This window comes from Rhinoderma darwinii (assembly GCF_050947455.1).
Source record: "Rhinoderma darwinii isolate aRhiDar2 chromosome 5 unlocalized genomic scaffold, aRhiDar2.hap1 SUPER_5_unloc_3, whole genome shotgun sequence".
NCBI lineage: Eukaryota > Metazoa > Chordata > Amphibia > Anura > Rhinodermatidae > Rhinoderma > Rhinoderma darwinii.
The window spans coordinates 1,585,741-1,608,321 of record NW_027461787.1 but is presented as its reverse complement, the minus strand read 5'-3'; the positions used below and the strand labels follow the sequence as shown (position 1 = coordinate 1,608,321).

Below are 22,581 nucleotides of genomic sequence, written 5' to 3'. Positions count from 1 at the left end.
GCACTGACAGCAGCTAATATCCAGAGTAACCGACCTGTACAGCACTGACAGCAGCTAATATCCAGAGTAACCGGCGTGTGCCGCACTGACAGCAGCTAATATCCAGAGTAACCGCCCTGTGCAGCACTGACAGCAGCTAATATCCAGAGTAACCGCCCTGTACAGCACTGACAGCAGCTAATATCCAGAGTAACCGCCCTGTGCCGCACTGACAGCAGCTAATATCCAGAGTAACCGCCCTGTGCCGCACTGACAGCAGCTAATATCCAGAGTAACCGCCCTGTGCAGCACTGACAGCAGCTAATATCCAGAGTAACCGCCCTGTGCAGCACTGACAGCAGCTAATATCCAGAGTAACCGCCCTGTGCAGCACTGACAGCAGCTAATATCCAGAGTAACCGCCCTGTGCAGCACTGACAGCAGCTAATATCCAGAGTAACCGGCGTGTGCAGCGCTGACAGCAGCTAATATCCAGAGTAACCGGCGTGTGCAGCACCGACAGCAGCTAATATCCAGAGTAACCGCCCTGTGCAGCACCGACAGCAGCTAATATCCAGAGTAACCGCCCTGTGCAGCACCGACAGCAGCTAATATCCAGAGTAACCGCCCTGTGCAGCACTGACAGCAGCTAATATCCAGAGTAACCGCCGTGTGCAGCACTGACAGCAGCTAATATCCAGAGTAACCGCCGTGTGCAGCACTGACAGCAGCTAATATCCAGAGTAACCGCCCTGTGCAGCACTGACAGCAGCTAATATCCAGAGTAACCGCCCTGTGCCGCACTGACAGCAGCTAATATCCAGAGGAACCGCCCTGTGCAGCACTGACAGCAGCTAATATCCAGAGTAACCGCCCTGTGCAGCACTGACAGCAGCTAATATCCAGAGTAGCCGCACTGACAGCAGCTAATATCCAGAGTAACCGCCCTGTGCAGCACTGACAGCAGCTAATATTCAGAGTAACCGGCGTGTACAGCACTGACAGCAGCTAATATCCAGAGTAACCGCCCTGTGCAGCACTGACAGCAGCTAATATCCAGAGTAACCGCCCTGTGCAGCACTGACAGTAGCTAATATCCAGAGTAACCGCCCTGTGCAGCACTGACAGTAGCTAATATCCAGAGTAACCGCCCTGTGCCGCACTGACAGCAGCTAATATCCAGAGTAACCGCCCTGTGCAGCACTGACAGCAGCTAATATCCAGAGTAACCGCCCTGTGCAGCACTGACAGCAGCTAATATCCAGAGTAACTGCCCTGTGCAGCACTGACAGCAGCTAATATCCAGAGTAACCGCCCTGTGCAGCACTGACAGCAGCTAATATCCAGAGTAACCGCCCTGTGCAGCACTGACAGCAGCTAATATCCAGAGTAACCGCCCTGTGCAGCACTGACAGCAGCTAATATCCAGAGTAACCGCCCTGTGCAGCACTGACAGCAGCTAATATCCAGAGTAACCGCCCTGTGCAGCACTGACAGCAGCTAATATCCAGAGTAACCGCCCTGTGCAGCACTGACAGCAGCTAATATCCAGAGGAACCGCCCTGTGCCGCACTGACAGCAGCTAATATCCAGAGTAACCGCCCTGTGCCGCACTGACAGCAGCTAATATCCAGAGTAACCGCCCTGTGCAGCACTGACAGCAGCTAATATCCAGAGTAACCGCCCTGTACAGCACTGACAGCAGCTAATATCCAGAGTAACAGACCTGTGCAGCACTGACAGCAGCTAATATCCAGAGTAACCGCCGTGTGCCGCACTGACAGCAGCTAATATCCAGAGTAACCGCCGTGTACAGCACTGACAGCAGCTAATATCCAGAGTAACCGCTCTGTGCAGCACTGACAGCAGCTAATATCCAGAGTAACCGCCCTGTGCCGCACTGACAGCAGCTAATATCCAGAGTAACCGCCCTGTGCCGCACTGACAGCAGCTAATATCCAGAGGAACCGCCCTGTGCAGCACTGACAGCAGCTAATATCCAGAGTAACCGCCCTGTGCAGCACTGACAGCAGCTAATATCCAGAGTAACCGCCCTGTGCAGCACTGACAGCAGCTAATATCCAGAGTAACCGCCCTGTGCCGCACTGACAGCAGCTAATATCCAGAGTAACCGCCCTGTGCAGCACTGACAGCAGCTAATATCCAGAGTAACCGGCGTGTACAGCACTGACAGCAGCTAATATCCAGAGTAACCGCCCTGTGCAGCACTGACAGCAGCTAATATCCAGAGTAACCGGCGTGTGCAGCACTGACAGCAGCTAATATCCAGAGTAACCGCCCTGTGCAGCACTGACAGCAGCTAATATCCAGAGTAACTGCCCTGTGCAGCACTGACAGCAGCTAATATCCAGAGTAACTGCCCTGTGCAGCACTGACAGCAGCTAATATCCAGAGTAACCGCCGTGTACAGCACTGACAGCAGCTAATATCCAGAGTAACCGCCGTGTACAGCACTGACAGCAGCTAATATCCAGAGTAACCGCCGTGTACAGCACTGACAGCAGCTAATATCCAGAGTAACCGCCGTGTACAGCACTGACAGCAGCTAATATCCAGAGTAACCGCCGTGTACAGCACTGACAGCAGCTAATATCCAGAGTAACCGCCCTGTGCAGCACTGACAGCAGCTAATATCCAGAGTAACCGCCCTGTACAGCACAGACAGCAGCTAATATCCAGAGTAACCGGCGTGTACAGCACTGACAGCAGCTAATATCCAGAGTAACCGGCGTGTACAGCACTGACAGCAGCTAATATCCAGAGTAACCGGAGTGTACAGCACTTACAGCAGCTAATATCCAGAGTAACCGCCCTGTGCCTCACTGACAGCAGCTAATATCCAGAGTAACCGCCCTGTGCAGCACTGACAGCAGCTAATATCCAGAGTAACCGCCCTGTGCAGCACTGACAGCAGCTAATATCCAGAGTAACCGCCCTGTGCCGCACTGACAGCAGCTAATATCCAGAGTAACCGCCCTGTGCCGCACTGACAGCAGCTAATATCCAGAGTAACCGCCCTGTGCAGCACTGACAGCAGCTAATATCCAGAGTAACCGGCGTGTGCAGCACCGACCGCAGCTAATATCCAGAGTAACCGCCCTGTGCAGCACCGACAGCAACTAATATCCAGAGTAACCGCCGTGTGCAGCACTGACAGCAGCTAATATCCAGAGTAACCGGCGTGTGCAGCACTGACAGCAGCTAATATCCAGAGTAACCGCCCTGTGCCGCACTGACAGCAGCTAATATCCAGAGTAACCGCCCTGTGCAGCACTGACAGCAGCTAATATCCAGAGTAACCGCCCTGTGCAGCACTGACAGTAGCTAATATCCAGAGTAACCGCCCTGTGCAGCACCGACCGCAGCTAATATCCAGAGTAACCGCCCTGTGCAGCACCGACAGCAACTAATATCCAGAGTAACCGCCGTGTGCAGCACTGACAGCAGCTAATATCCAGAGTAACCGGCGTGTGCAGCACTGACAGCAGCTAATATCCAGAGTAACCGCCCTGTGCCGCACTGACAGCAGCTAATATCCAGAGTAACCGCCCTGTGCAGCACTGACAGCAGCTAATATCCAGAGTAACCGCCCTGTGCAGCACTGACAGCAGCTAATATCCAGAGTAACCGCCATGTGCAGCACTGACAGCAGCTAATATCCAGAGTAACCGCCCTGTGCAGCACTGACAGCAGCTAATATCCAGAGTAACCGCCCTGTGCAGCACTGACAGCAGCTAATATCCAGAGTAACCGCCCTGTGCAGCACTGACAGCAGCTAATATCCAGAGTAACCGCCCTGTGCAGCACTGACAGCAGCTAATATCCAGAGTAACCGCCCTGTGCAGCACTGACAGCAGCTAATATCCAGAGTAACCGCCCTGTACAGCACTGACAGCAGCTAATATCCAGAGTAACCGCCCTGTACAGCACTAACAGTAGCTAATATCCAGAGTAACCGCCCTGTGCAGCACTGACAGTAGCTAATATCCAGAGTAACCGCCCTGTGCAGCACTGACAGCAGCTAATATCCAGAGTAACCGCCCTGTGCAGCACTGACAGCAGCTAATATCCAGAGTAACCGCCCTGTGCAGCACTGACAGCAGCTAATATCCAGAGTAACCGCCCTGTGCAGCACTGACAGCAGCTAATATCCAGAGTAACCGCCCTGTGCAGCACTGACAGCAGCTAATATCCAGAGTAACCGCCCTGTGCAGCACTGACAGCAGCTAATATCCAGAGTAACCGCCCTGTGCAGCACTGACAGTAGCTAATATCCAGAGTAACCGCCCTGTGCCGCACTGACAGCAGCTAATATCCAGAGTAACCGCCCTGTGCAGCACTGACAGCAGCTAATATCCAGAGTAACCGCCCTGTGCCGCACTGACAGCAGCTAATATCCAGAGTAACCGCCCTGTGCCGCACTGACAGCAGCTAATATCCAGAGTAACCGCCCTGTGCAGCACTGACAGCAGCTAATATCCAGAGTAACCGCCGTGTGCAGCGCTGACAGCAGCTAATATCCAGAGTAACCGCCGTGTGCAGCGCTGACAGCAGCTAATATCCAGAGTAACCGGCGTGTACAGCACTGACAGCAGCTAATATCCAGAGTAACCGACCTGTGCAGCACTGACAGCAGCTAATATCCAGAGTAACCGCCCTGTGCAGCACTGACAGCAGCTAATATCCAGAGTAACCGCCCTGTGCAGCACTGACAGTAGCTAATATCCAGAGTAACCGCCCTGTGCCGCACTGACAGCAGCTAATATCCAGAGTAACCGCCCTGTGCAGCACTGACAGCAGCTAATATCCAGAGTAACCGCCCTGTGCCGCACTGACAGCAGCTAATATCCAGAGTAACCGGCGTGTGCAGCACTGACAGCAGCTAATATCCAGAATAACCGCCCTGTGCAGCACTGACAGCAGCTAATATCCAGAGTAACCGGCGTGTTCAGCACTAACAGCAGCTAATATCCAGAGTAACCGCCCTGTGCAGCACTGACAGCAGCTAATATCCAGAGTAACCGCCATGTGCAGCAACTGACAGCAGCTAATATCCAGAGTAACCGCCCTGTACAGCACAGACAGCAGCTAATATCCAGAGTAACCGCCCTGTGCAGCACTGACAGCAGCTAATATCCAGAGTAACCGCCCTGTGCCGCACTGACAGCAGCTAATATCCAGAGTAACCGCCCTGTGCAGCACAGACAGCAGCTAATATCCAGAGTAACCGCCCTGTACAGCACAGACAGCAGCTAATATCCAGAGTAACCGCCCTGTACAGCACAGACAGCAGCTAATATCCAGAGTAACCGCCCTGTGCCGCACTTACAGCAGCTAATATCCAGAGTAACCGCCGTGTACAGCACTGACAGCAGCTAATATCCAGAGTAACCGACCTGTACAGCACTGACAGCAGCTAATATCCAGAGTAACCGCCCTGTGCAGCACTGACAGCAGCTAATATCCAGAGTAACCGCCCTGTGCAGCACTGACAGCAGCTAATATCCAGAGTAACCGCCCTGTGCAGCACTGACAGCAGCTAATATCCAGAGTAACCGCCCTGTGCAGCACTGACAGCAGCTAATATCCAGAGTAACCGCCCTGTGCAGCACTGACAGCAGCTAATATCCAGAGTAACCGCCCTGTGCAGCACTGACAGCAGCTAATATCCAGAGTAACTGCCCTGTGCAGCACTGACAGCAGCTAATATCCAGAGTAACCGCCCTGTGCAGCACTGACAGCAGCTAATATCCAGAGTAACCGCCCTGTGCAGCACTGACAGCAGCTAATATCCAGAGTAACCGCCCTGTGCAGCACTGACAGCAGCTAATATCCAGAGTAACCGCCCTGTGCAGCACTGACAGCAGCTAATATCCAGAGTAACCGCCCTGTGCAGCACTGACAGCAGCTAATATCCAGAGTAACCGCCTGTGCAGCACTGACAGCAGCTAATATCCAGAGTAACCGCCCTGTGCAGCACTGACAGCAGCTAATATCCAGAGTAACCGCCCTGTGCAGCACTGACAGCAGCTAATATCCAGAGTAACCGCCGTGTGCAGCACTGACAGCAGGAGACGAGCGGGGAGTGATCAATAAGGTGCTGGTCGGTGGTCTCCGGTATCTGGCGCCTCGCTGACTGCAGAACATCCCACATTTGCTGGAGGGTGCGTGGGGGAGGATCCATAGAGCGAACAAGACGATCGAGGTCCCACAGATGCTCAATTGAGTTGAAGTCTGGGGAATTAGGGGCCGGGGAAGTACTTGGAGGTCTTGGTCGTGCTCTTCCTGTCGGACATTTCTAGCCGTGTGACTTGTCGCATTCTTTCTGGAAGATTCCATCTACCCCAGAGAAGACCATCAGCATGCATGGGGGGGATGTGATCTGCAACGATGGGTTCATACCAAAATCACTTCAGAGCCGTCCACATGGATGAGTGGCCCAGAGAATGCAATGAAAAACATCCCCCGACCATAGCGCTGCCGCCACCGGCTCGTGTTCTTCCAGCAGTGGTTGTCGGGTATTTGTTCTCTATTTCTCGCTTGACGCCAAGATCCGTTCCATGAAGCAGAAAACGTGACTCATCGGAGAAGACAACCCATTACCAAACCCTCTGCCAATTATCGGGGGTCTAATTCCGATCCTGCCGTGCAAATTGAAGCCTTTTTTCCGCTGCAGTTTTGTTACATAGGAGCAGTGACATCTGTCGGCTCCGGAGCCCCATACGCAGTAGGTTCGCGGTTGTATTGGACGCACGTCCGGTAGCCCCCTGGTTGACTTTCACGGTGAGCTGCTCCACGGTAGCGTCTCGTTCGGCCCTCGCGCACCTTCGTAGCCGACCTTCACCTCTCCAGTTTCCACGTTCCTTATTCCCAATGGCGCCATTTGTCCACTCACTATACAACTTCACCACAGCAGCACGGGAACAGTTCACAAACTGCGCTGTGTGAGAACTACTCCATCCTGGGCCGAAAGCCGATAATCAGCCCGTATTACAACTCTGATAAATCGCCCGTTACCCATGGCAACAACCAGTGATAAGTGATCAGTCAGCCGACCACACACCTTATATACCCACCGGCCCCCGACACATCACTGCCTTCCTGGGCTACGCGCTGCCGGCGGCGAAAGTAGGAGGTGCAAATAATAATGGGACTCTGCCATGTGTATCGCCTTATTACAGGGGATCGGCACCTTCTCCTCTTATGGCTGTGACAGACAACTCGCTCAGCTACAGGGATATAATATTACAGGTCGTCCATCATTCACTGCTGGACACATGACCCGGTGCTCTTACCTCAGCGCATCAATGTGTGTAGACCTGGTATCTTTAGCCGCTCGTCTCCTCACCTCCATACAATCACACTGCACATTGAGCCGCTCGTCTCCCCAGCTCCATACGTTGTCCGTTGTAGATCAGCCAGGTAGGTAGTTTTCGTCTGGGGTTGAGCTGCTGGACAGCGGTTATGAGACGGCCTCTTAAAATATCTGTACTCCGTGCCCTGTGAACAAAGGAACGCCAGTAATTGGCCTCTCGCTGATCTCCCTCAGGTCTCCTGATTCATAGAGTAAATCGGTCGGATCTGGAATCTGAAGAGAAAACGCAACTATGGAGAAGAGCGAGTCCTCCAAAGTCAACTAAAGGTAAGCGGGAGGATAAATGAGGACGACAGGTGGAGGGTGAGTGACGGAGCGAGGACTGAGGCGAGGAGAATGGTGTAATGAGGGACGAGGCGAGGAGGACGGCGTAATGACGGACGAGGCGAGGAGGACGGCGTAAGGAGGGACAAGGCGAGGAGGACGGTGTAATGGGGGACGAGGCGAGGAGGACGGCGTAATGGGGGAGGAGGACGGCGTAAGGAGGGACGAGGCGAGGAGGACGGTGTAATGGGGGACGAGGCGAGGAGGACGGCGTAATGGGGGAGGAGGACGGTGTAATGGGGGACGAGGCGAGGAGGACGGTGTAATGGGGGACGAGGCGAGGAGGACGGCGTAATGGGGGAGGAGGACGGCGTAAGGAGGGACGAGGCGAGGAGGACGGTGTAATGGGGGAGGAGGACGGCGTAATGACGGACGAGGCGAGGAGGACGGTGTAATGAGGGACGAGGCGAGGAGGACGGCGTAATGAGGGACGAGGCGAGGAGGACGGCGTAATGACGGACGAGGCGAGGAGGACGGCGTAATGACGGACGAGGCGAGGAGGACGGCGTAATGACGGACGAAGCGAGGAGGACGGCGTAATGACGGACGAGGCGAGGAGGACGGCGTAATGACGGACGAGGCGAGGAGGACGGTGTAATGAGGGACGAGGCGAGGACGACGGTGTAATGGGGAACGAGGTGAGGAGGACGGTGTGAGGAGGCGAGGAGGACGGCGTAATGGGGGACGAGGCGAGGAGGACGGTGTGAGGAGGACGGCGTAATGAGGGACGGGGCGAGGAGGACGGCGTAATGGACGAGGCGAGGAGGACGGCGTGATGGAGGACGAGGCGAGGAGGACGGCGTAATGAGGGACGAGGCGAGGAGGACGGCGTAATGAGGGACGAGGCGAGGAGGACGGCGTAATGGGGGACGAGGCGAGGAGGACGGCGTAATGGGGGACGAGGCGAGGAGGACGGCGTAATGGGGGACGAGGCGAGGAGGACGGCGTAATGGGGGACGAGGCGAGGAGGACGGCGTAATGGGGGACGAGGACGGCGTAATGGGGGACGAGGACGGCGTAATGGGGGACGAGGCGAGGAGGACGGCGTAATGGGGGACGAGGCGAGGAGGACGGCGTAATGGGGGACGAGGCGAGGAGGACGGCGTAATGAGGGACGAGGCGAGGAGGACGGCGTAATGAGGGACGAGGCGAGGAGGACGGCGTAATGAGGGACGAGGCGAGGAGGACGGCGTAATGACGGACGAGGCGAGGAGGACGGCGTGAGGACGGACGAGGCGAGGAGGATGGGGGACGAGGCGAGGAGGACGGCTTGATGGGGGACGAGGCGAGGAGGACGGCGTAATAGGGGACGAGGCGAGGAGGACGGCGTGATGGGGGACGAGGCGAGGAGGACGGCGTGATGGGGACGAGGCGAGGAGGACGGCGTGATGGGGGACGAGGCGAGGAGGACGGCGTGATGGGGGACGAGGCGAGGAGGACGGCGTGATGGGGGACGAGGCGAGGAGGACGGCGTAATGAGGGAGGAGGACGGCGTGATGGGGGACGAGGCGAGGAGGACGGCGTGATGGGGGACGAGGCGAGGAGGACGGCGTAATGAGGGAGGAGGACGGTGTAATGGGGGGACGAGGCGAGGAGGACGGCGTAATGGGGGAGGAGGACGGCGTAATGGGGGACGAGGCGAGGAGGACGGTGTGAGGAGGACGGCGTAATGAGGGACGGGGCGAGGAGGACGGCGTAATGGACGAGGCGAGGAGGACGGCGTGATGGGGGACGAGGCGAGGAGGACGGCGTGATGGGGGACGAGGCGAGGAGGACGGCGTAATGAGGGACGAGGCGAGGAGGACGGCGTAATGAGGGACGAGGCGAGGAGGACGGCGTAATGGGGGACGAGGCGAGGAGGACGGCGTAATGGGGGACGAGGCGAGGAGGACGGCGTAATGGGGGACGAGGCGAGGAGGACGGCGTAATGGGGGACGAGGCGAGGAGGACGGCGTAATGGGGGACGAGGCGAGGAGGACGGCGTAATGGGGGACGAGGCGAGGAGGACGGCGTAATGGGGGACGAGGCGAGGAGGACGGCGTAATGGGGGACGAGGCGAGGAGGACGGCGTAATGGGGGACGAGGCGAGGAGGACGGCGTAATGGGGGACGAGGACGGCGTAATGGGGGACGAGGACGGCGTAATGGGGGACGAGGACGGCGTAATGGGGGACGAGGACGGCGTAATGGGGGACGAGGCGAGGAGGACGGCGTAATGGGGGACGAGGCGAGGAGGACGGCGTAATGAGGGACGAGGCGAGGAGGACGGCGTAATGAGGGACGAGGCGAGGAGGACGGCGTGAGGACGGACGAGGCGAGGAGGATGGGGGACGAGGCGAGGAGGACGGCTTGATGGGGGACGAGGCGAGGAGGACGGCGTGATGGGGGACGAGGCGAGGAGGACGGCGTGATGGGGGACGAGGCGAGGAGGACGGCGTGATGGGGACGAGGCGAGGAGGACGGCGTGATGGGGGACGAGGCGAGGAGGACGGCGTGATGGGGGACGAGGCGAGGAGGACGGCGTGATGGGGGACGAGGCGAGGAGGACGGCGTAATGAGGGAGGAGGACGGTGTAATGGGGGACGAGGCGAGGAGGACGGCGTGATGGGGGACGAGGCGAGGAGGACGGCGTAATGAGGGAGGAGGACGGCGTAATGGGGGACGAGGCGAGGAGGACGGCGTGATGGGGGACGAGGCGAGGAGGACGGCGTAATGAGGGACGAGGCGAGGAGGACGGCGTGATGGGGGACGAGGCGAGGAGGACGGCGTGATGGGGGACGAGGCGAGGAGGACGGCGTGATGGGGGACGAGGCGAGGAGGACGGCGTGATGACGGACGAGGTGAGGGGGATGTTGTATGGAGTTGATGCTGACAGGTGAAGAGGTGGTGAGTGAGAGGATTATAGTGAGTAGTGGGGTAAAGCCGCCAGATTTCCAGTGTGATTTCCTCTTAAACCCATTGGATTCTATTTTTGGTGGTTTCTCCTTGGGACGTCACTATTGGACCCTTGGCCGTTGTTCCTGGTGGTTGTGTTTTTTGCTTTTATCCTTGTTTGGCTTCTTTTACGCTTTTCCTCTCATGCGCTCCTATGTTTTGTGTTGTCCTGACCCGGGAGTGAGGACGATTATCTTCTCCGTCTTTATTCACTATTGTCTGGGTTTTCCAATATCTTGCGTTGTCGCTGTATTGTTTGTGATCCTCGTGTATGACACTTTTTTCCATGTGTTTAAGGGTTTGTCTGCTGTACTGTCTATGTTTAATGAAGTGGATTTTTTGGATTGTTGAATATCACGGTGTGCGCACTTTTCTTCTGGTCCGTCGCTTGTTGCTTAGAATTAGTCTGTAAGACGCCAGTGATGTGCCCAGAGCAACTAATTGTCCCAAGACAGGGGGACTAGGGGGGGTTGGTGAGGACAGGGGGACTAGGGGGGGAGGGGTTGGTGAGGATAGGGGGGGGAGGGGTTGGTGAGGACAGGGGGACTAGGGGGGAGGGGTTGGTGAGGACAGAGACTGGGGGGTTGGTGAGGACAGGGGGACTAGGGGGGGAGGGGTTGGTGAGGACAGGGGGACTAGGGGGGAGGGGTTGGTGAGGACAGGGGGGGGAGGGGGGAGGGGTTGTTGAGGACGGGGACTGGGGGGTTGGTGAGGGGGGGTATGGGTAGGTGAGGACAGGAGGACTGGGGGGTAAGGACAGGGGGACTGGGGGGGTGGAGTGAGGACAGGCTCACGGGGGGGGGGGGGTGAGTACAGGGGGGGAGTGAGGACAGGGGGACCGGAGGAGGCGTGATGAAGGGGGGTACTGGGTGGATTGAGGACTGGGAGATGGAGTGAATATTGTCAACTGATGTTGCTGAGACTGCTGAGTAGACAGACCGGGGACATGTGATCTATGTAGCGGGTGTCTGGGGTAGGGCGTTTGCTGGGCAGAACGGGGAATTATATGTCGGATTTCCTCTCTCTCTCAGGGAAGCCTGGGCTAAAAAATTGTTATAAAAGAAGACAAGGACCCGTTGCCGTCCCCGCAGGCCGACATGAAGGGGTTCAGCTACGTTGGTGAGTTACTCAGAATATAGGAACATTTACTGTATTGTCTACAGAGCCGGCACAGGAGGCGCTGGGAGGTGTCTCCCCTGCTCTTACTGGAAATGATCCTGACGGAGATCTGAGGGGGTTCAGGGACCCCCATCTCTTATGTCTACACGTGTACAGACATTAGCGCACATGTAGTGATCTGAGCGGCAGATGTAGAGCGTTATATCACATGCTGCCAGCCACGCACGGGGAATACGCCACATTCAGCGGGACCACCGCTCGTTGGGCTGTCGCTCCTGGTCGTGCTGGCAGCGTACGGCTTACGTGTGGCCGGTATATCCATCATTTACCTTTTTAATTGCTAGACCATCGAGTGACTGCATTTACACGCACAACGATTCGCTGAACGTAAGATTGAAATTTTGAGCGCGTCTGAAGATTAGTGATATTGATTGTGAGATGAAAAACGGAATTATTGGACTGTGTGTATTATGGGTGTGTGTAGTCCGTGTAGTCCCTGCTCGCCGGAGTAAGCGCTGCCTTCACGGAGCGGTTTGTCTCATCTCTGCACTTGATTTGTTTAGCCTGACTATTAGTCATCGTTTGGGGGATCTGCCCCCAGGTTCTCGGCCCCGTTCTGATGACTGTCGTGTATTATTTCCGGCTTCTTTTCATATAACACGTCTTTCTCTTCTCTGATAGCTGGAGGTTTTCGGGCTGCTCCTGAACTCTCACGTGAGGACCGTTTGTCGTCTCGCCGTCTCCTGAGGTCGGATCTGAATGGTGATAACCTGGTTCCCAAGCCGAGCGCCCAGTTATCTGTGGACAGACCCTACTCCTGCTCAGATTGTCACCGCAGCTTCATCCGGAAGTCCCACTTGACCAGCCACCAGCGCACTCACCGAGGAGAACGCCCCTATCCCTGCGACATCTGTGGCAAGCGATTCCACTACCGCCACCACCTGGTTGGCCACAAACGCATCCACACGGGGGAAAAACTGTTCTCCTGTGAACACTGTGGGATCCAGTTTAACCATAAAGGGAACTATCAAACTCATCAACGGCTGCACACGGGAGAGCGACCCTTCTCATGTGACCTGTGCGGCAAAAGCTTTAACCGCAAGGCCGACCTGATCACGCACTGCCGCATACACACGGGGGAGAGGCCTTTTACGTGTTCTGATTGCAGCAAGAGCTTTAGCCGTAAACAGCACCTGGTGACTCACATGCGTAGACACACGGGCGAGACCCCGTTCTCCTGTAACCAGTGCGAGCAGAGTTTTGCCCTTCGGAAGGCTCTGCTGCGCCACCAGGAACTGATTCACTCTACAGAACGACCTCACAGCTGCCCAGAATGTGGGAAAGGCTTTGCCTGCCGCTCACATCTTCTCAGCCACCAGCGTGCGCATCAGAATGGGGGTGGAGAAAAGCCGTTCTCCTGTGATCAGTGCCGCAGAAGCTTTGTGGCCCAGCCTCACCTGCAGGTACATAAGAGAAGCCACAGTGGTGTCCCGGGGGAGCGGCCCTACACCTGCGCCGACTGCGGGAAAGGCTTTAATAGTAGACAATACCTGAGTCGGCACCAGAAGATCCACACTGGAGAACGACCTTTTCGGTGCAATGTGTGCGGGGACAGTTTTATACAGAAGCCCAACCTTGAGCGGCACAAGGGCATTCACAGTGGTCAGCGCCCATTTCCATGCCTGGTCTGTGGTGGAAGTTTCTACAAGAAACACAACCTGGTGCGTCATCAGAGGATACACACGGGGGAGAGGCTGCACTTCAGCTGTAAAGTGTCCCAGCCTGTTACCCCATCCGGAGAGATGGACACTGGAGTGACAGCAGGAAAGCCGTGTCCAAATGTCTGTAGCCACGCTCACTCCGAGCATTGAAGATTGGATTACATCACGATGCCGTATGTACTGATGCTGGAGCATAGTGATCGTTAGTGACCGATCGTTACCACAAGCTGGTCCTACAAGGTTTAAAGCCATATTGACCATGTATCAAGCCACAGAGCGTCGCAGCATGACATACCTGGGAAAACATACGGAGCGACACGACCTACCCGGGGGGAGATGCAGAGTGGTGTGACACGACCTACCTGGGTTGGAGACACAGCGTGGCACGACACCCGAAGACAGATGTGGGGTGCTGCGGCACAACCTACCTGATCTGTGTTTCTCACTGAGCGGGTCGCGCTGTGTCAGTCCGTCTTTCTCCTCGCGTGGGTCGCGCTGTGTCTATAAGGGATTTCTCCCGGCCTGGGTCGCGCAGTGTCGGTCCGTATTTCTCCCCGCGTGGGTCGCGCAGTTTCGTTCCGTGTGTCTCCCCGCGTGGGTCGCGCAGTGTTGGTCCGTGTGTCTCCCCGGGTGGGTCGCGCAGTGTTGGTCCGTGTGTCTCCCCGGGTGGGTCGCGCAGTGTCGGTCCGTGTGTCTCCCCGGGTGGGTCGCGCAGTGTCGGTCCCTGTGTCTCCCGGGTGGGTCGCGCAGTGTCGGTCCCTGTGTCTCCCCGGGTGGGTCGCGCAGTGTCGGTCCGTGTGTCTCCGCGGGTGGGTCGCGCAGTGTCGGTCCGTGTGTCTCCCCGGGTGGGTCGCGCAGTGCGGGTGCGCGTGTCTCCCCGGGTGGGTCGCGCAGTGCGGGTGCGCGTGTCTCCCCGGGTGGGTCGCGCAGTGCCGGTCCGCGTGTCTCCCCGGGTGGGTCGCGCAGTGCCGGTCCGCGTGTCTCCCCGGGTGGGTCGCGCAGTGCCGGTCCGCGTGTCTCCCCGGGTGGGTCGCGCAGTGCCGGTCCGCGTGTCTCCCCGGGTGGGTCGCGCAGTGCCGGTCCGCGTGTCTCCCCGGGTGGGTCGCGCAGTGCCGGTCCGCGTGTCTCCCCGGGTGGGTCGCGCAGTGTCGGTCCGCGTGTCTCCCCGGGCGGGGTCGCGCAGTGTCGGTCCGCGTGTCTCCCCGGCGGGGTCGCGCAGTGTTGGTCCGCGTGCCTCCCCGGGCGGGTCGCGCAGTGTCGGTCCGCGTGGCTCCCTGGGCGGGTCGCGCTGTGTCGGTCCGCGTCTGACGAAGTTCTCCGGAGCCTGAAGCGTTCTAGTTTGCGCACTGTTCTGATCCTCTCGGTTTTTGTCACTGGTACATGTCCCTTACGTTGCCTCCATTCTATCACATGTCTGATCACAGGAGCTCACTCCCTGGAGATGTCAGAGAGCATAAAACTTATTCTTATCCCTGAAGTTGTGCTCTGAAGCACCTGTATCACCTGCGCTGGAGCTCTCCTAGATTACAGTATAGGAGGCCTGTATATATGTAAGATCCGGGGACTCTGGCCGCTGTATATATGTAAGATCCGGGGACTCTGGCCGCTGTATATATGTAAGATCCGGGGACTCTGGCCGCTGTATATATGTAAGATCCGGGGACTCTGGCCGCTGTATATATGTAAGATCCGGGGACTCTGGCCACTGTATATATGTAAGATCCGGGGACTCTGGCCGCTGTATATATGTAAGATCCGGGGACTCTGGCCGCTGTATATATGTAAGATCCGGGGACTCTGGCCGCTGTATATATATGTAAGATCCGGGGACTCTGGCCGCTGTATATATGTAAGATCCGGGGACTCTGGCCGCTGTATATATGTAAGATCCGGGGACTCTGGCCGCTGTATATATGTAAGATCCGGGGACTCTGGCCGCTGTATATATGTAAGATCCGGGGACTCTGGCCGCTGTATATATGTAAGATCCGGGGACTCTGGCCGCTGTATATATGTAAGATCCGGGGACTCTGGCCGCTGTATATATGTAAGATCCGGGGACTCTGGCCGCTGTATATATATGTAAGATCCGGGGACTCTGGCCGCTGTATATATGTAAGATCCGGGGACTCTGGCCGCTGTATATATGTAAGATCCGGGGACTCTGGCCGCTGTATATATGTAAGATCCGGGGACTCTGGCCGCTGTATATATGTAAGATCCGGGGACTCTGGCCGCTGTATATATGTAAGATCCGGGGACTCTGGCCGCTGTATATATGTAAGATCCGGGGACTCTGGCCGCTGTATATATGTAAGATCCGGGGACTCTGGCCGCTGTATATATGTAAGATCCGGGGACTCTGGCCGCTGTATATATGTAAGATCCGGGGACTCTGGCCGCTGTATATATGTAAGATCCGGGGACTCTGGCCGCTGTATATATGTAAGATCCGGCGCACTATGGTGATATACATGTATACTCTGTAGATAAGGCGATGCTCTTGAGTTCAGTCCTGTGGTTCATTTGTGTGCAAGTCGGTCAGTGGGGGGCGCTGTCCCAGCAGAGTCTATGCATTATATATACATTTGGTAATAAAATCCTGATGAGTGGAAGCTGCGTGGCCTCTGTATGTGGACAGACATTTACATCACCCGTCTATGTCGTCGTCCTCCCATAATCCCAGCTGTTTAACGATGGAACGACCCATTCTCTGCTGCTGTTTTATCCTGGGCTCGGCTCGTGTCCCACCTCCGCTACCCCGACCTCCCCCCCAGGTTCACTGCTGAAAACATAATCTGATCTCTCCTCCCCCGAATTATGGAAGGAAATAATCATCCACAGAGAAGAACAAAGCGTTTATAAACCGATTCCTCTTTATATATAATAATCTACAGTGATTTATATTTATAATCCAGAGGTTTATATAACCAGATCCGCAGAAGATCCTCCGGGGGAGGGGGGGGGGATGTCTGCCGTGTCGGCGTTTGGAATACATCAATTCAAGTCCATTCAATCTAAGATTTACATATCACTCCCATGCAGAACAGGTTCCTTTCTGGATTTACATTTACAGGCTGAAAAGTATCAAGTGGCCGGGACGGAAACCGGGAGCGCTAAACTGCACGCACGTAGTCGCCATTCACATTGTACAATGACGGCCATACCAGGCGGAGCTCGCCACAGCAAAAATAAATTGTAACAGCAGTTATGAGGTGGAGGCGACCAGATCAGTAAGAGATCAGTGTTGTGTTAATGGCTGTCACGCAGATGTTTACTACGATCGCCTGAATAAGTTCTTAGTCTCCGTTCATAAGTTCCGTCAGGGGAACCCACAGGTTTCCGTTTGCATCACCATTAATTTCAATGGTGACTGATCCGATGCAAATGGTTTCCGTTTGTCACTGTTGTGTAAGAGTTCCGTGGTTTTGCCAGAATGACTGCGGCATTGATTCTGTCAAAACAACGGAGACGTACGGAAACCATTTGCACCGGATCCGTCACCATTGAAATTAATGGTGATGCAAACGGAAACCTATGGGTTCCCCTGACGGAAAGCTCAGACTGAACCCGTGGAAGGAGTCCTGACTCTGATGTGAACGAAGCCGTAGTCCTACAATCCAGCAATCCCTTCCCTCAAATACAACAAGTGGCTTAGAAGCTGTTAGCCGTTGTAAGGGAGGATGAGAAATTAGCAAAAAATACTGGATCAAGGTTGTGGGGTGGTGGTGAGACGTCCCCCGACTCTGGGAAATAGGCTTCCTCCATCACTATATACTAATGGTTCAGGACACACAAGGTGGTTGCACCGTCCCGTGTGTAGAGCAGCCGTGTCTAGCCGTGCGTCCCGTGTGTAGAGGAGCCGTATCTAGCCGTGCGTCCCGTATGTAGAGGAACCGTATCTAGCCATGCATCCCGTTTGTAGAGGAGCCGTATCTAGCCGTGCGTCCCGTGTGTAGAGGAGCCGTATCTAGCCGTGTGTAGAGGAGCCGTATCTGGCCGTGCGTCCCATGTGTAGAGGAGCCGTATCTAGCCGTGCGTCCCGTATGTAGAGGAACCGTATCTAGCCATGCGTCCCGTTTGTAGAGGAGCCGTATCTAGCCGTGCGTCCCGTGTGTAGAGGAGCCGTATCTAGCCGTGTGTAGAGGAGCCGTATCTAGCCGTGCGTCTCATGTGTAGAGGAGCCGTATCTAGCCGTGCGTCCCGTATGTAGAGGAGCCGTATCTAGCCGTGCGTCCCGTGTGTGGAGGTTCCGTATCTAACCGTGCGTCCCGTGTGTAGAGCAGCCGTGTCTAGCCGTGCGTCCGGTGTGCAGAGGAGCCGTATCTAGCCGTGCGTCCCGTATGTAGAGGAACCGTATCTAGCCATGCGTCCTGTTTGTAGAGGAGCCGTATCTAGCCGTGCATCCTGTGTGTAGAAGAGCCGTTTCTAGCTGTGCGTCTCGTGTGTAGAGGAGCAGTATCTAGCCGTGCGTCTCGTGTGTAGAGGAGCCGTATCTAACCGTGCGTCCCGTGTGTAGAGCAGCCGTGTCTAGCTGTGTGTAGAGGAGCCGTATCTAGCCGTGCGTCCCATATGTAGAGGAGCCGTATCTAGCCATGCGTCCCGTACGTAGAGGAGCCGTATCTAGCCATGCGTCCCGTATGTAGCTCACTGTGGGGGGGCGATGAGCTGACAGAGGGGATGCCCCCCTCTAACGCCTCAGATGCTGCAGTCGCGATTGACCGCAGCATTTGAGGGGTTAAACAGCCAAGAGCAGCGCCATTGCTGCTCCCTAATGTTAGTCCCGGGGGTCTGCTGTAAAATACAGCCGACACCCGCAGCATATGGAGCGTGCTCCAAACATCACTCCCCCGCACCCAGACGTAATGGCACGCCTGGGTGCACGAAGGGGTTAATCGATAAGAAATAAAGATCGAACGTTTTACTCTGAAGCGCTCGATTCAACTTCTATTTTTCCTATGGAGTAGTCTTCACCTAGAAGTTCCTGTAAACGGAAAATGTAATACATTTCTATATACAGTGACCCTCCTGCATGGAGCAACTGACCCTCTGCTTCCATGCAGCGTCCGGTGGAGAAGCCGTGATTTATTACTACAGAATTGCCAGAAAATGCTCTGTAGGTACGAGACCAGGAATCTGGAGGCGCAGGAGCTGCAGTTGCCGCCTCACACACCTCTATGGAGCTTTATTATTGCCCGTACAACACTGAACTGTGCCCATGCATGAAGGTGGTAGAAGGTTCATTCTCTGCTGAGCTCTGGTCCCCAGAAGAATTCATGGTGAAATCTGTAATGGTGAGCTGTACAGACCCAATTCAGCACTTCTACACCATGCTTTACCCTGCAGGTATCTGCTTCTGTTGAGATGCGGTCTGTGGTTCTCACATGTTTTCTGGTCCTGTGGTCACATAACTATCTCCACCACCATGCTTAAAGGGGTTTTCCACCTTCTGACAACTGATGACCTATCCACCAGATAAGTCATCAGTATATGATCTGTGGGAGTCTGACATCCAGGCCCCACAAGGATCAGCTGGTCCAGTGCCTCTGTGCACTGGAGGTCCATGCCGGAAGCACTTAGCGCTGGCCACGGAATAGCGGCCGAGCTGCAGTATTCAAGTGAATGGGAGCGGACCTGCGGTTCTGCAGCACGGCCACTATGCAATGTACGGAGCCAACTGCTTCCGCCTCTGTACATTGCATAATGGGCCATAACATCTGGTGCCCGCAGGCCACCAGAGCAGCTTAACGGTGCGGGGTCCGGGTGTCGGACCCTGTTGATGCAACAACTGTGCCAAAATATATTAGACTGAACTTTGTAATGGGTATTTGAACTGATACCCGCCCTCCGGTGATTTATCCAGATCCAAATCATGTTTTATCGATGTATCGGAGGTATAACACAGACGCTGCTGGTATGCTCAAAATACTCCTCTGCCCGTTTATTGCCAAACTCCATTACAATAATATCATTCAGAAGGGGTGTAGGCTTGAGGTTAACCAATCAGAGGCAATGTGACAATATCTCAACTTCAGCCAATTACAGACACACAATCCGTTCCAGATCCATCATTATAATTCTTCACACGTCAAGGTTTGCAGGTGACATCTCTCCTGGCAGGAATATAATAGATCGTTCTCGTAAGATGGGTGTAAAGGATCTGCCAGGCACAGCTTCTGTGTCAACACCCATAGGTAATCAGTCTGCACCTGCTTCTATGTCTGTGAGACTGACTCCATCTTCCACCACTCAGGATGGCAGGCTTAGGAGTGGGAGAGCCTATCACAGCCTGGCCAGACGGAGCTAGCTCCCGCCCTCTGTCTATTTATACCTGCCTTTCCTGTTCCGCCTTGCTTGTGATTCTTCTCGTTTGGTTTCCTGGCCCTGCTGCAGCTTCTTGTACTATTGACCCTGCTTCATATTGACCCTGGCTTACTGACTACTCTCCTGCTCTGCGTTTGGTACCTCGTACACTCCTGGTTTGACTCGGCTCGTTCACCACTCTTGTTGCTCACGGTGTTCCCGTGGGCAACTGCCCCTTTTCCCTTGCTTCTGTGTACCCTTGTCTGTCTTGCACTTATTGAGCGTAGGGACCGTCGCCCAGTTGTACCCCGTCGCCTAGGGCGAGTCGTTGCAAGTAGGCAGGGACTGAGTGGCGGGTAGATTAGGGCTCACTTGTCTGTTTCCCTACCCCCATTATTACAATGGGGAGACACTCGCATACATATTTGTCTCCTCTTCTTATCTCACTCCTTCCCGGTTCCTTCTTTGCGAGTCTCGTATGGGAACCAAGGTCAAAGATAAACATATAAACCTGTCTTAAAGGAGCAATGACTAATTCATTACAAAAAAACAAGATGGAAACTCGAAGCATTGCAAGGGTTTTGTCAGGTTTCAGAATATGAGGCTCAGAAATAAATATAATAAATAATAAAACAACCTGCAGGAGCAAAACCATTACCCATCCCCCAATACCCTCAAACCAGTTAGAGAGGTCCAGGCGTGACAACCACACTTTTCTATGTCATACTTCTCCTGCATAATGCCAATAGGGTCTATATAATGGCAAAATGCTTGGAAAATTACTTGGCACATTCAGACCATCTACACTATGGTATATGAATTATCTAACAAAGGCAGAAGTTACATTCAAAACATCAAACACATAATCTGTAACATTGTCAAACATCTCCGCTAATTTCTCTGTATTATTTGTCTCCTTTACTGCTAAACCTACTAATATTGGCAATAATCCAGACCGCTCCACCGTGCCGTGGTCATAATTGTCGCATTGTCACTTACTGTCTTAATGGGACTTTTACCCCTGCAGACACAACAAGCCATGGGCAGCATCTTCCCCAAACCTAAAGACACCCGGGTAACATAACCTCCGGGCTGTCATTGCTGCCATGTACTTCTTACTTATGAGTGACAACAACCAGTGACCTTCACCTCACACCTCCACATAAAACTCCTCAGATTGTAGTTTGCAGCACCGCGGCGTATTACACACATTATAATTATAAACCTCAGACAATATAACAATGGGGTCTCAACTAATAAAATAATCACCAATCTCAAGCTATCACCCTCAGGTTTTGGGTCAGTGCATTGACAAGTCCTGTACATCGTCCTCTTCTTCTTTTGTCTTCTGCTCTTCACTGACTGTCGCCCTCAGGGTAACCCACACAATTGTGGAGTCAGACTGTACGGTGGTGTCCAGTGGGGGATTTATTATTACCCCCCCCTGTCACTTACTTATTAGAATGCTTGGATACTGCTAACGGGCTCACTCGGGTCTTTGGTCTTTACTTTGATCTTTGCTGATCTCATCAGGACTTGGTTTGGTCCTTCTCATCTGTCAGACACCGTCTCTTTTAGTTTACGTCACCGGGCTGTACATAGCACCTCATACTGTGAGCCTGGGGTGAGATCCCACGTAGACGGAGTAGTGGAGTTTTATTGTGACTACCACAAACCCTCCGCATCTGTCCTCTTCCTCCGGTAAGTTACTTGTCTGGGCGGCTGCTTAGAATTGTGACACTGCCGTCAGTTCATGATAAACGCGTTGTACTGGCTCCGGCTGCGCCTGCCGCATCTCTGTGATGGAGTTCATCATATTAAAAATCTTCTAGTTAATGTGTACTGGCACTTGCTCGGGGACCCCCAACCCTTGTCAATTGTTAAAACAAATGTTCATGTGGTGATCACATCATCGACATAATATAAAAGTCATTCTAAGCGCACGCAATAACAAGGTCAGTCCCTTAACCCCTTAATGACCAGCCTATTTTTTTGCGTTTTTCCATCGTCTCATTCCAAGAGCTATAACTTTTTTATTTTTGCATCGACATAGCTTTATAAGGACTTGTTTATTGCGGGACAAGTTGTATTTTTTAATAGCACCATTTTGGGTTACGATTGCGGTGATACCAAATTGATATCAATTTTTTACGTTTTGCTACTTTTAAACACTTTTTTCCAAAATGATGTGTTTTTGTGTCTCCATATTTGAAGAGCCATAGCTTTTTTTATTTTTCTGCTGATGCAGTTGTGTGAAGGCTTTTTTTTTGTGGGACGACTTGTAGTTTCGATCGGTACCATTTTGGAGTAGATGTGACTTTTTGATCACTTTTTATCACATTTTCTTGAAGGCAGGATAAACAGAAAACAGCAATTCTGGCATTATATTTTATTTTTTACAGCGTTCGCCGTGCGGGTTAAATAGCATAATACCTTTATAGTTTGGATCGTTACGGACGCGATGATACCAAATATGTATAACTTTTTTTTTTATTCATAATAAAGCATTTCGTAAGGGGAAAAAGTTGGTTTTTCAGTTTTATTTCACTTATTTATTCAAAAATTCGTTAAACTTTTTTTTAACTTATTTACTAGTCTCACTAAGGAACTTCACTATGCGATTGTTCGATCGCTTCTATAATACACTGCCATACTTCTGTTTACAACGGACAGGCATTTGCTAGGTCATTCCAGAGGCATCCACTACAGGCAAACCAGGGGTCTTTATTAGGCCCCCGGCTGCCATAGAAGACACTGGCACCCTGCGATCTCATAGCAGGGTGCCGGTGGGGTGAGAGAGGGTGCT

General features: G+C 54.1%; 1 protein-coding gene across 1 annotated transcript; it reads left to right on the top strand.

Moving 5' to 3' along the window:
- Positions 1–7,557: 7,557 nt before the first annotated feature.
- Positions 7,558–15,160, top strand: LOC142689491 (uncharacterized). Its single transcript, XM_075847585.1, has 3 exons — positions 7,558–7,642; positions 11,664–11,751; positions 12,433–15,160. The coding sequence occupies exons 2-3, from the start codon at positions 11,730–11,732 to the stop codon at positions 13,620–13,622; spliced, it is 1,212 nt and encodes a 403-aa protein (XP_075703700.1). The 5' UTR covers positions 7,558–7,642; positions 11,664–11,729; the 3' UTR covers positions 13,623–15,160.
- The last annotated feature ends 7,421 nt before the right edge of the window (positions 15,161–22,581 follow it).

Coding starts and splice junctions, on each gene's coding strand:
- LOC142689491 (XM_075847585.1), top strand. CDS start 11,730: ATGAAGGGGTTCAGCTACGTTG. Junction 11,752..12,432: donor GAAGGGGTTCAGCTACGTTG/GTGAGTTACTCA, acceptor CTTCTCTGATAG/CTGGAGGTTTTCGGGCTGCT.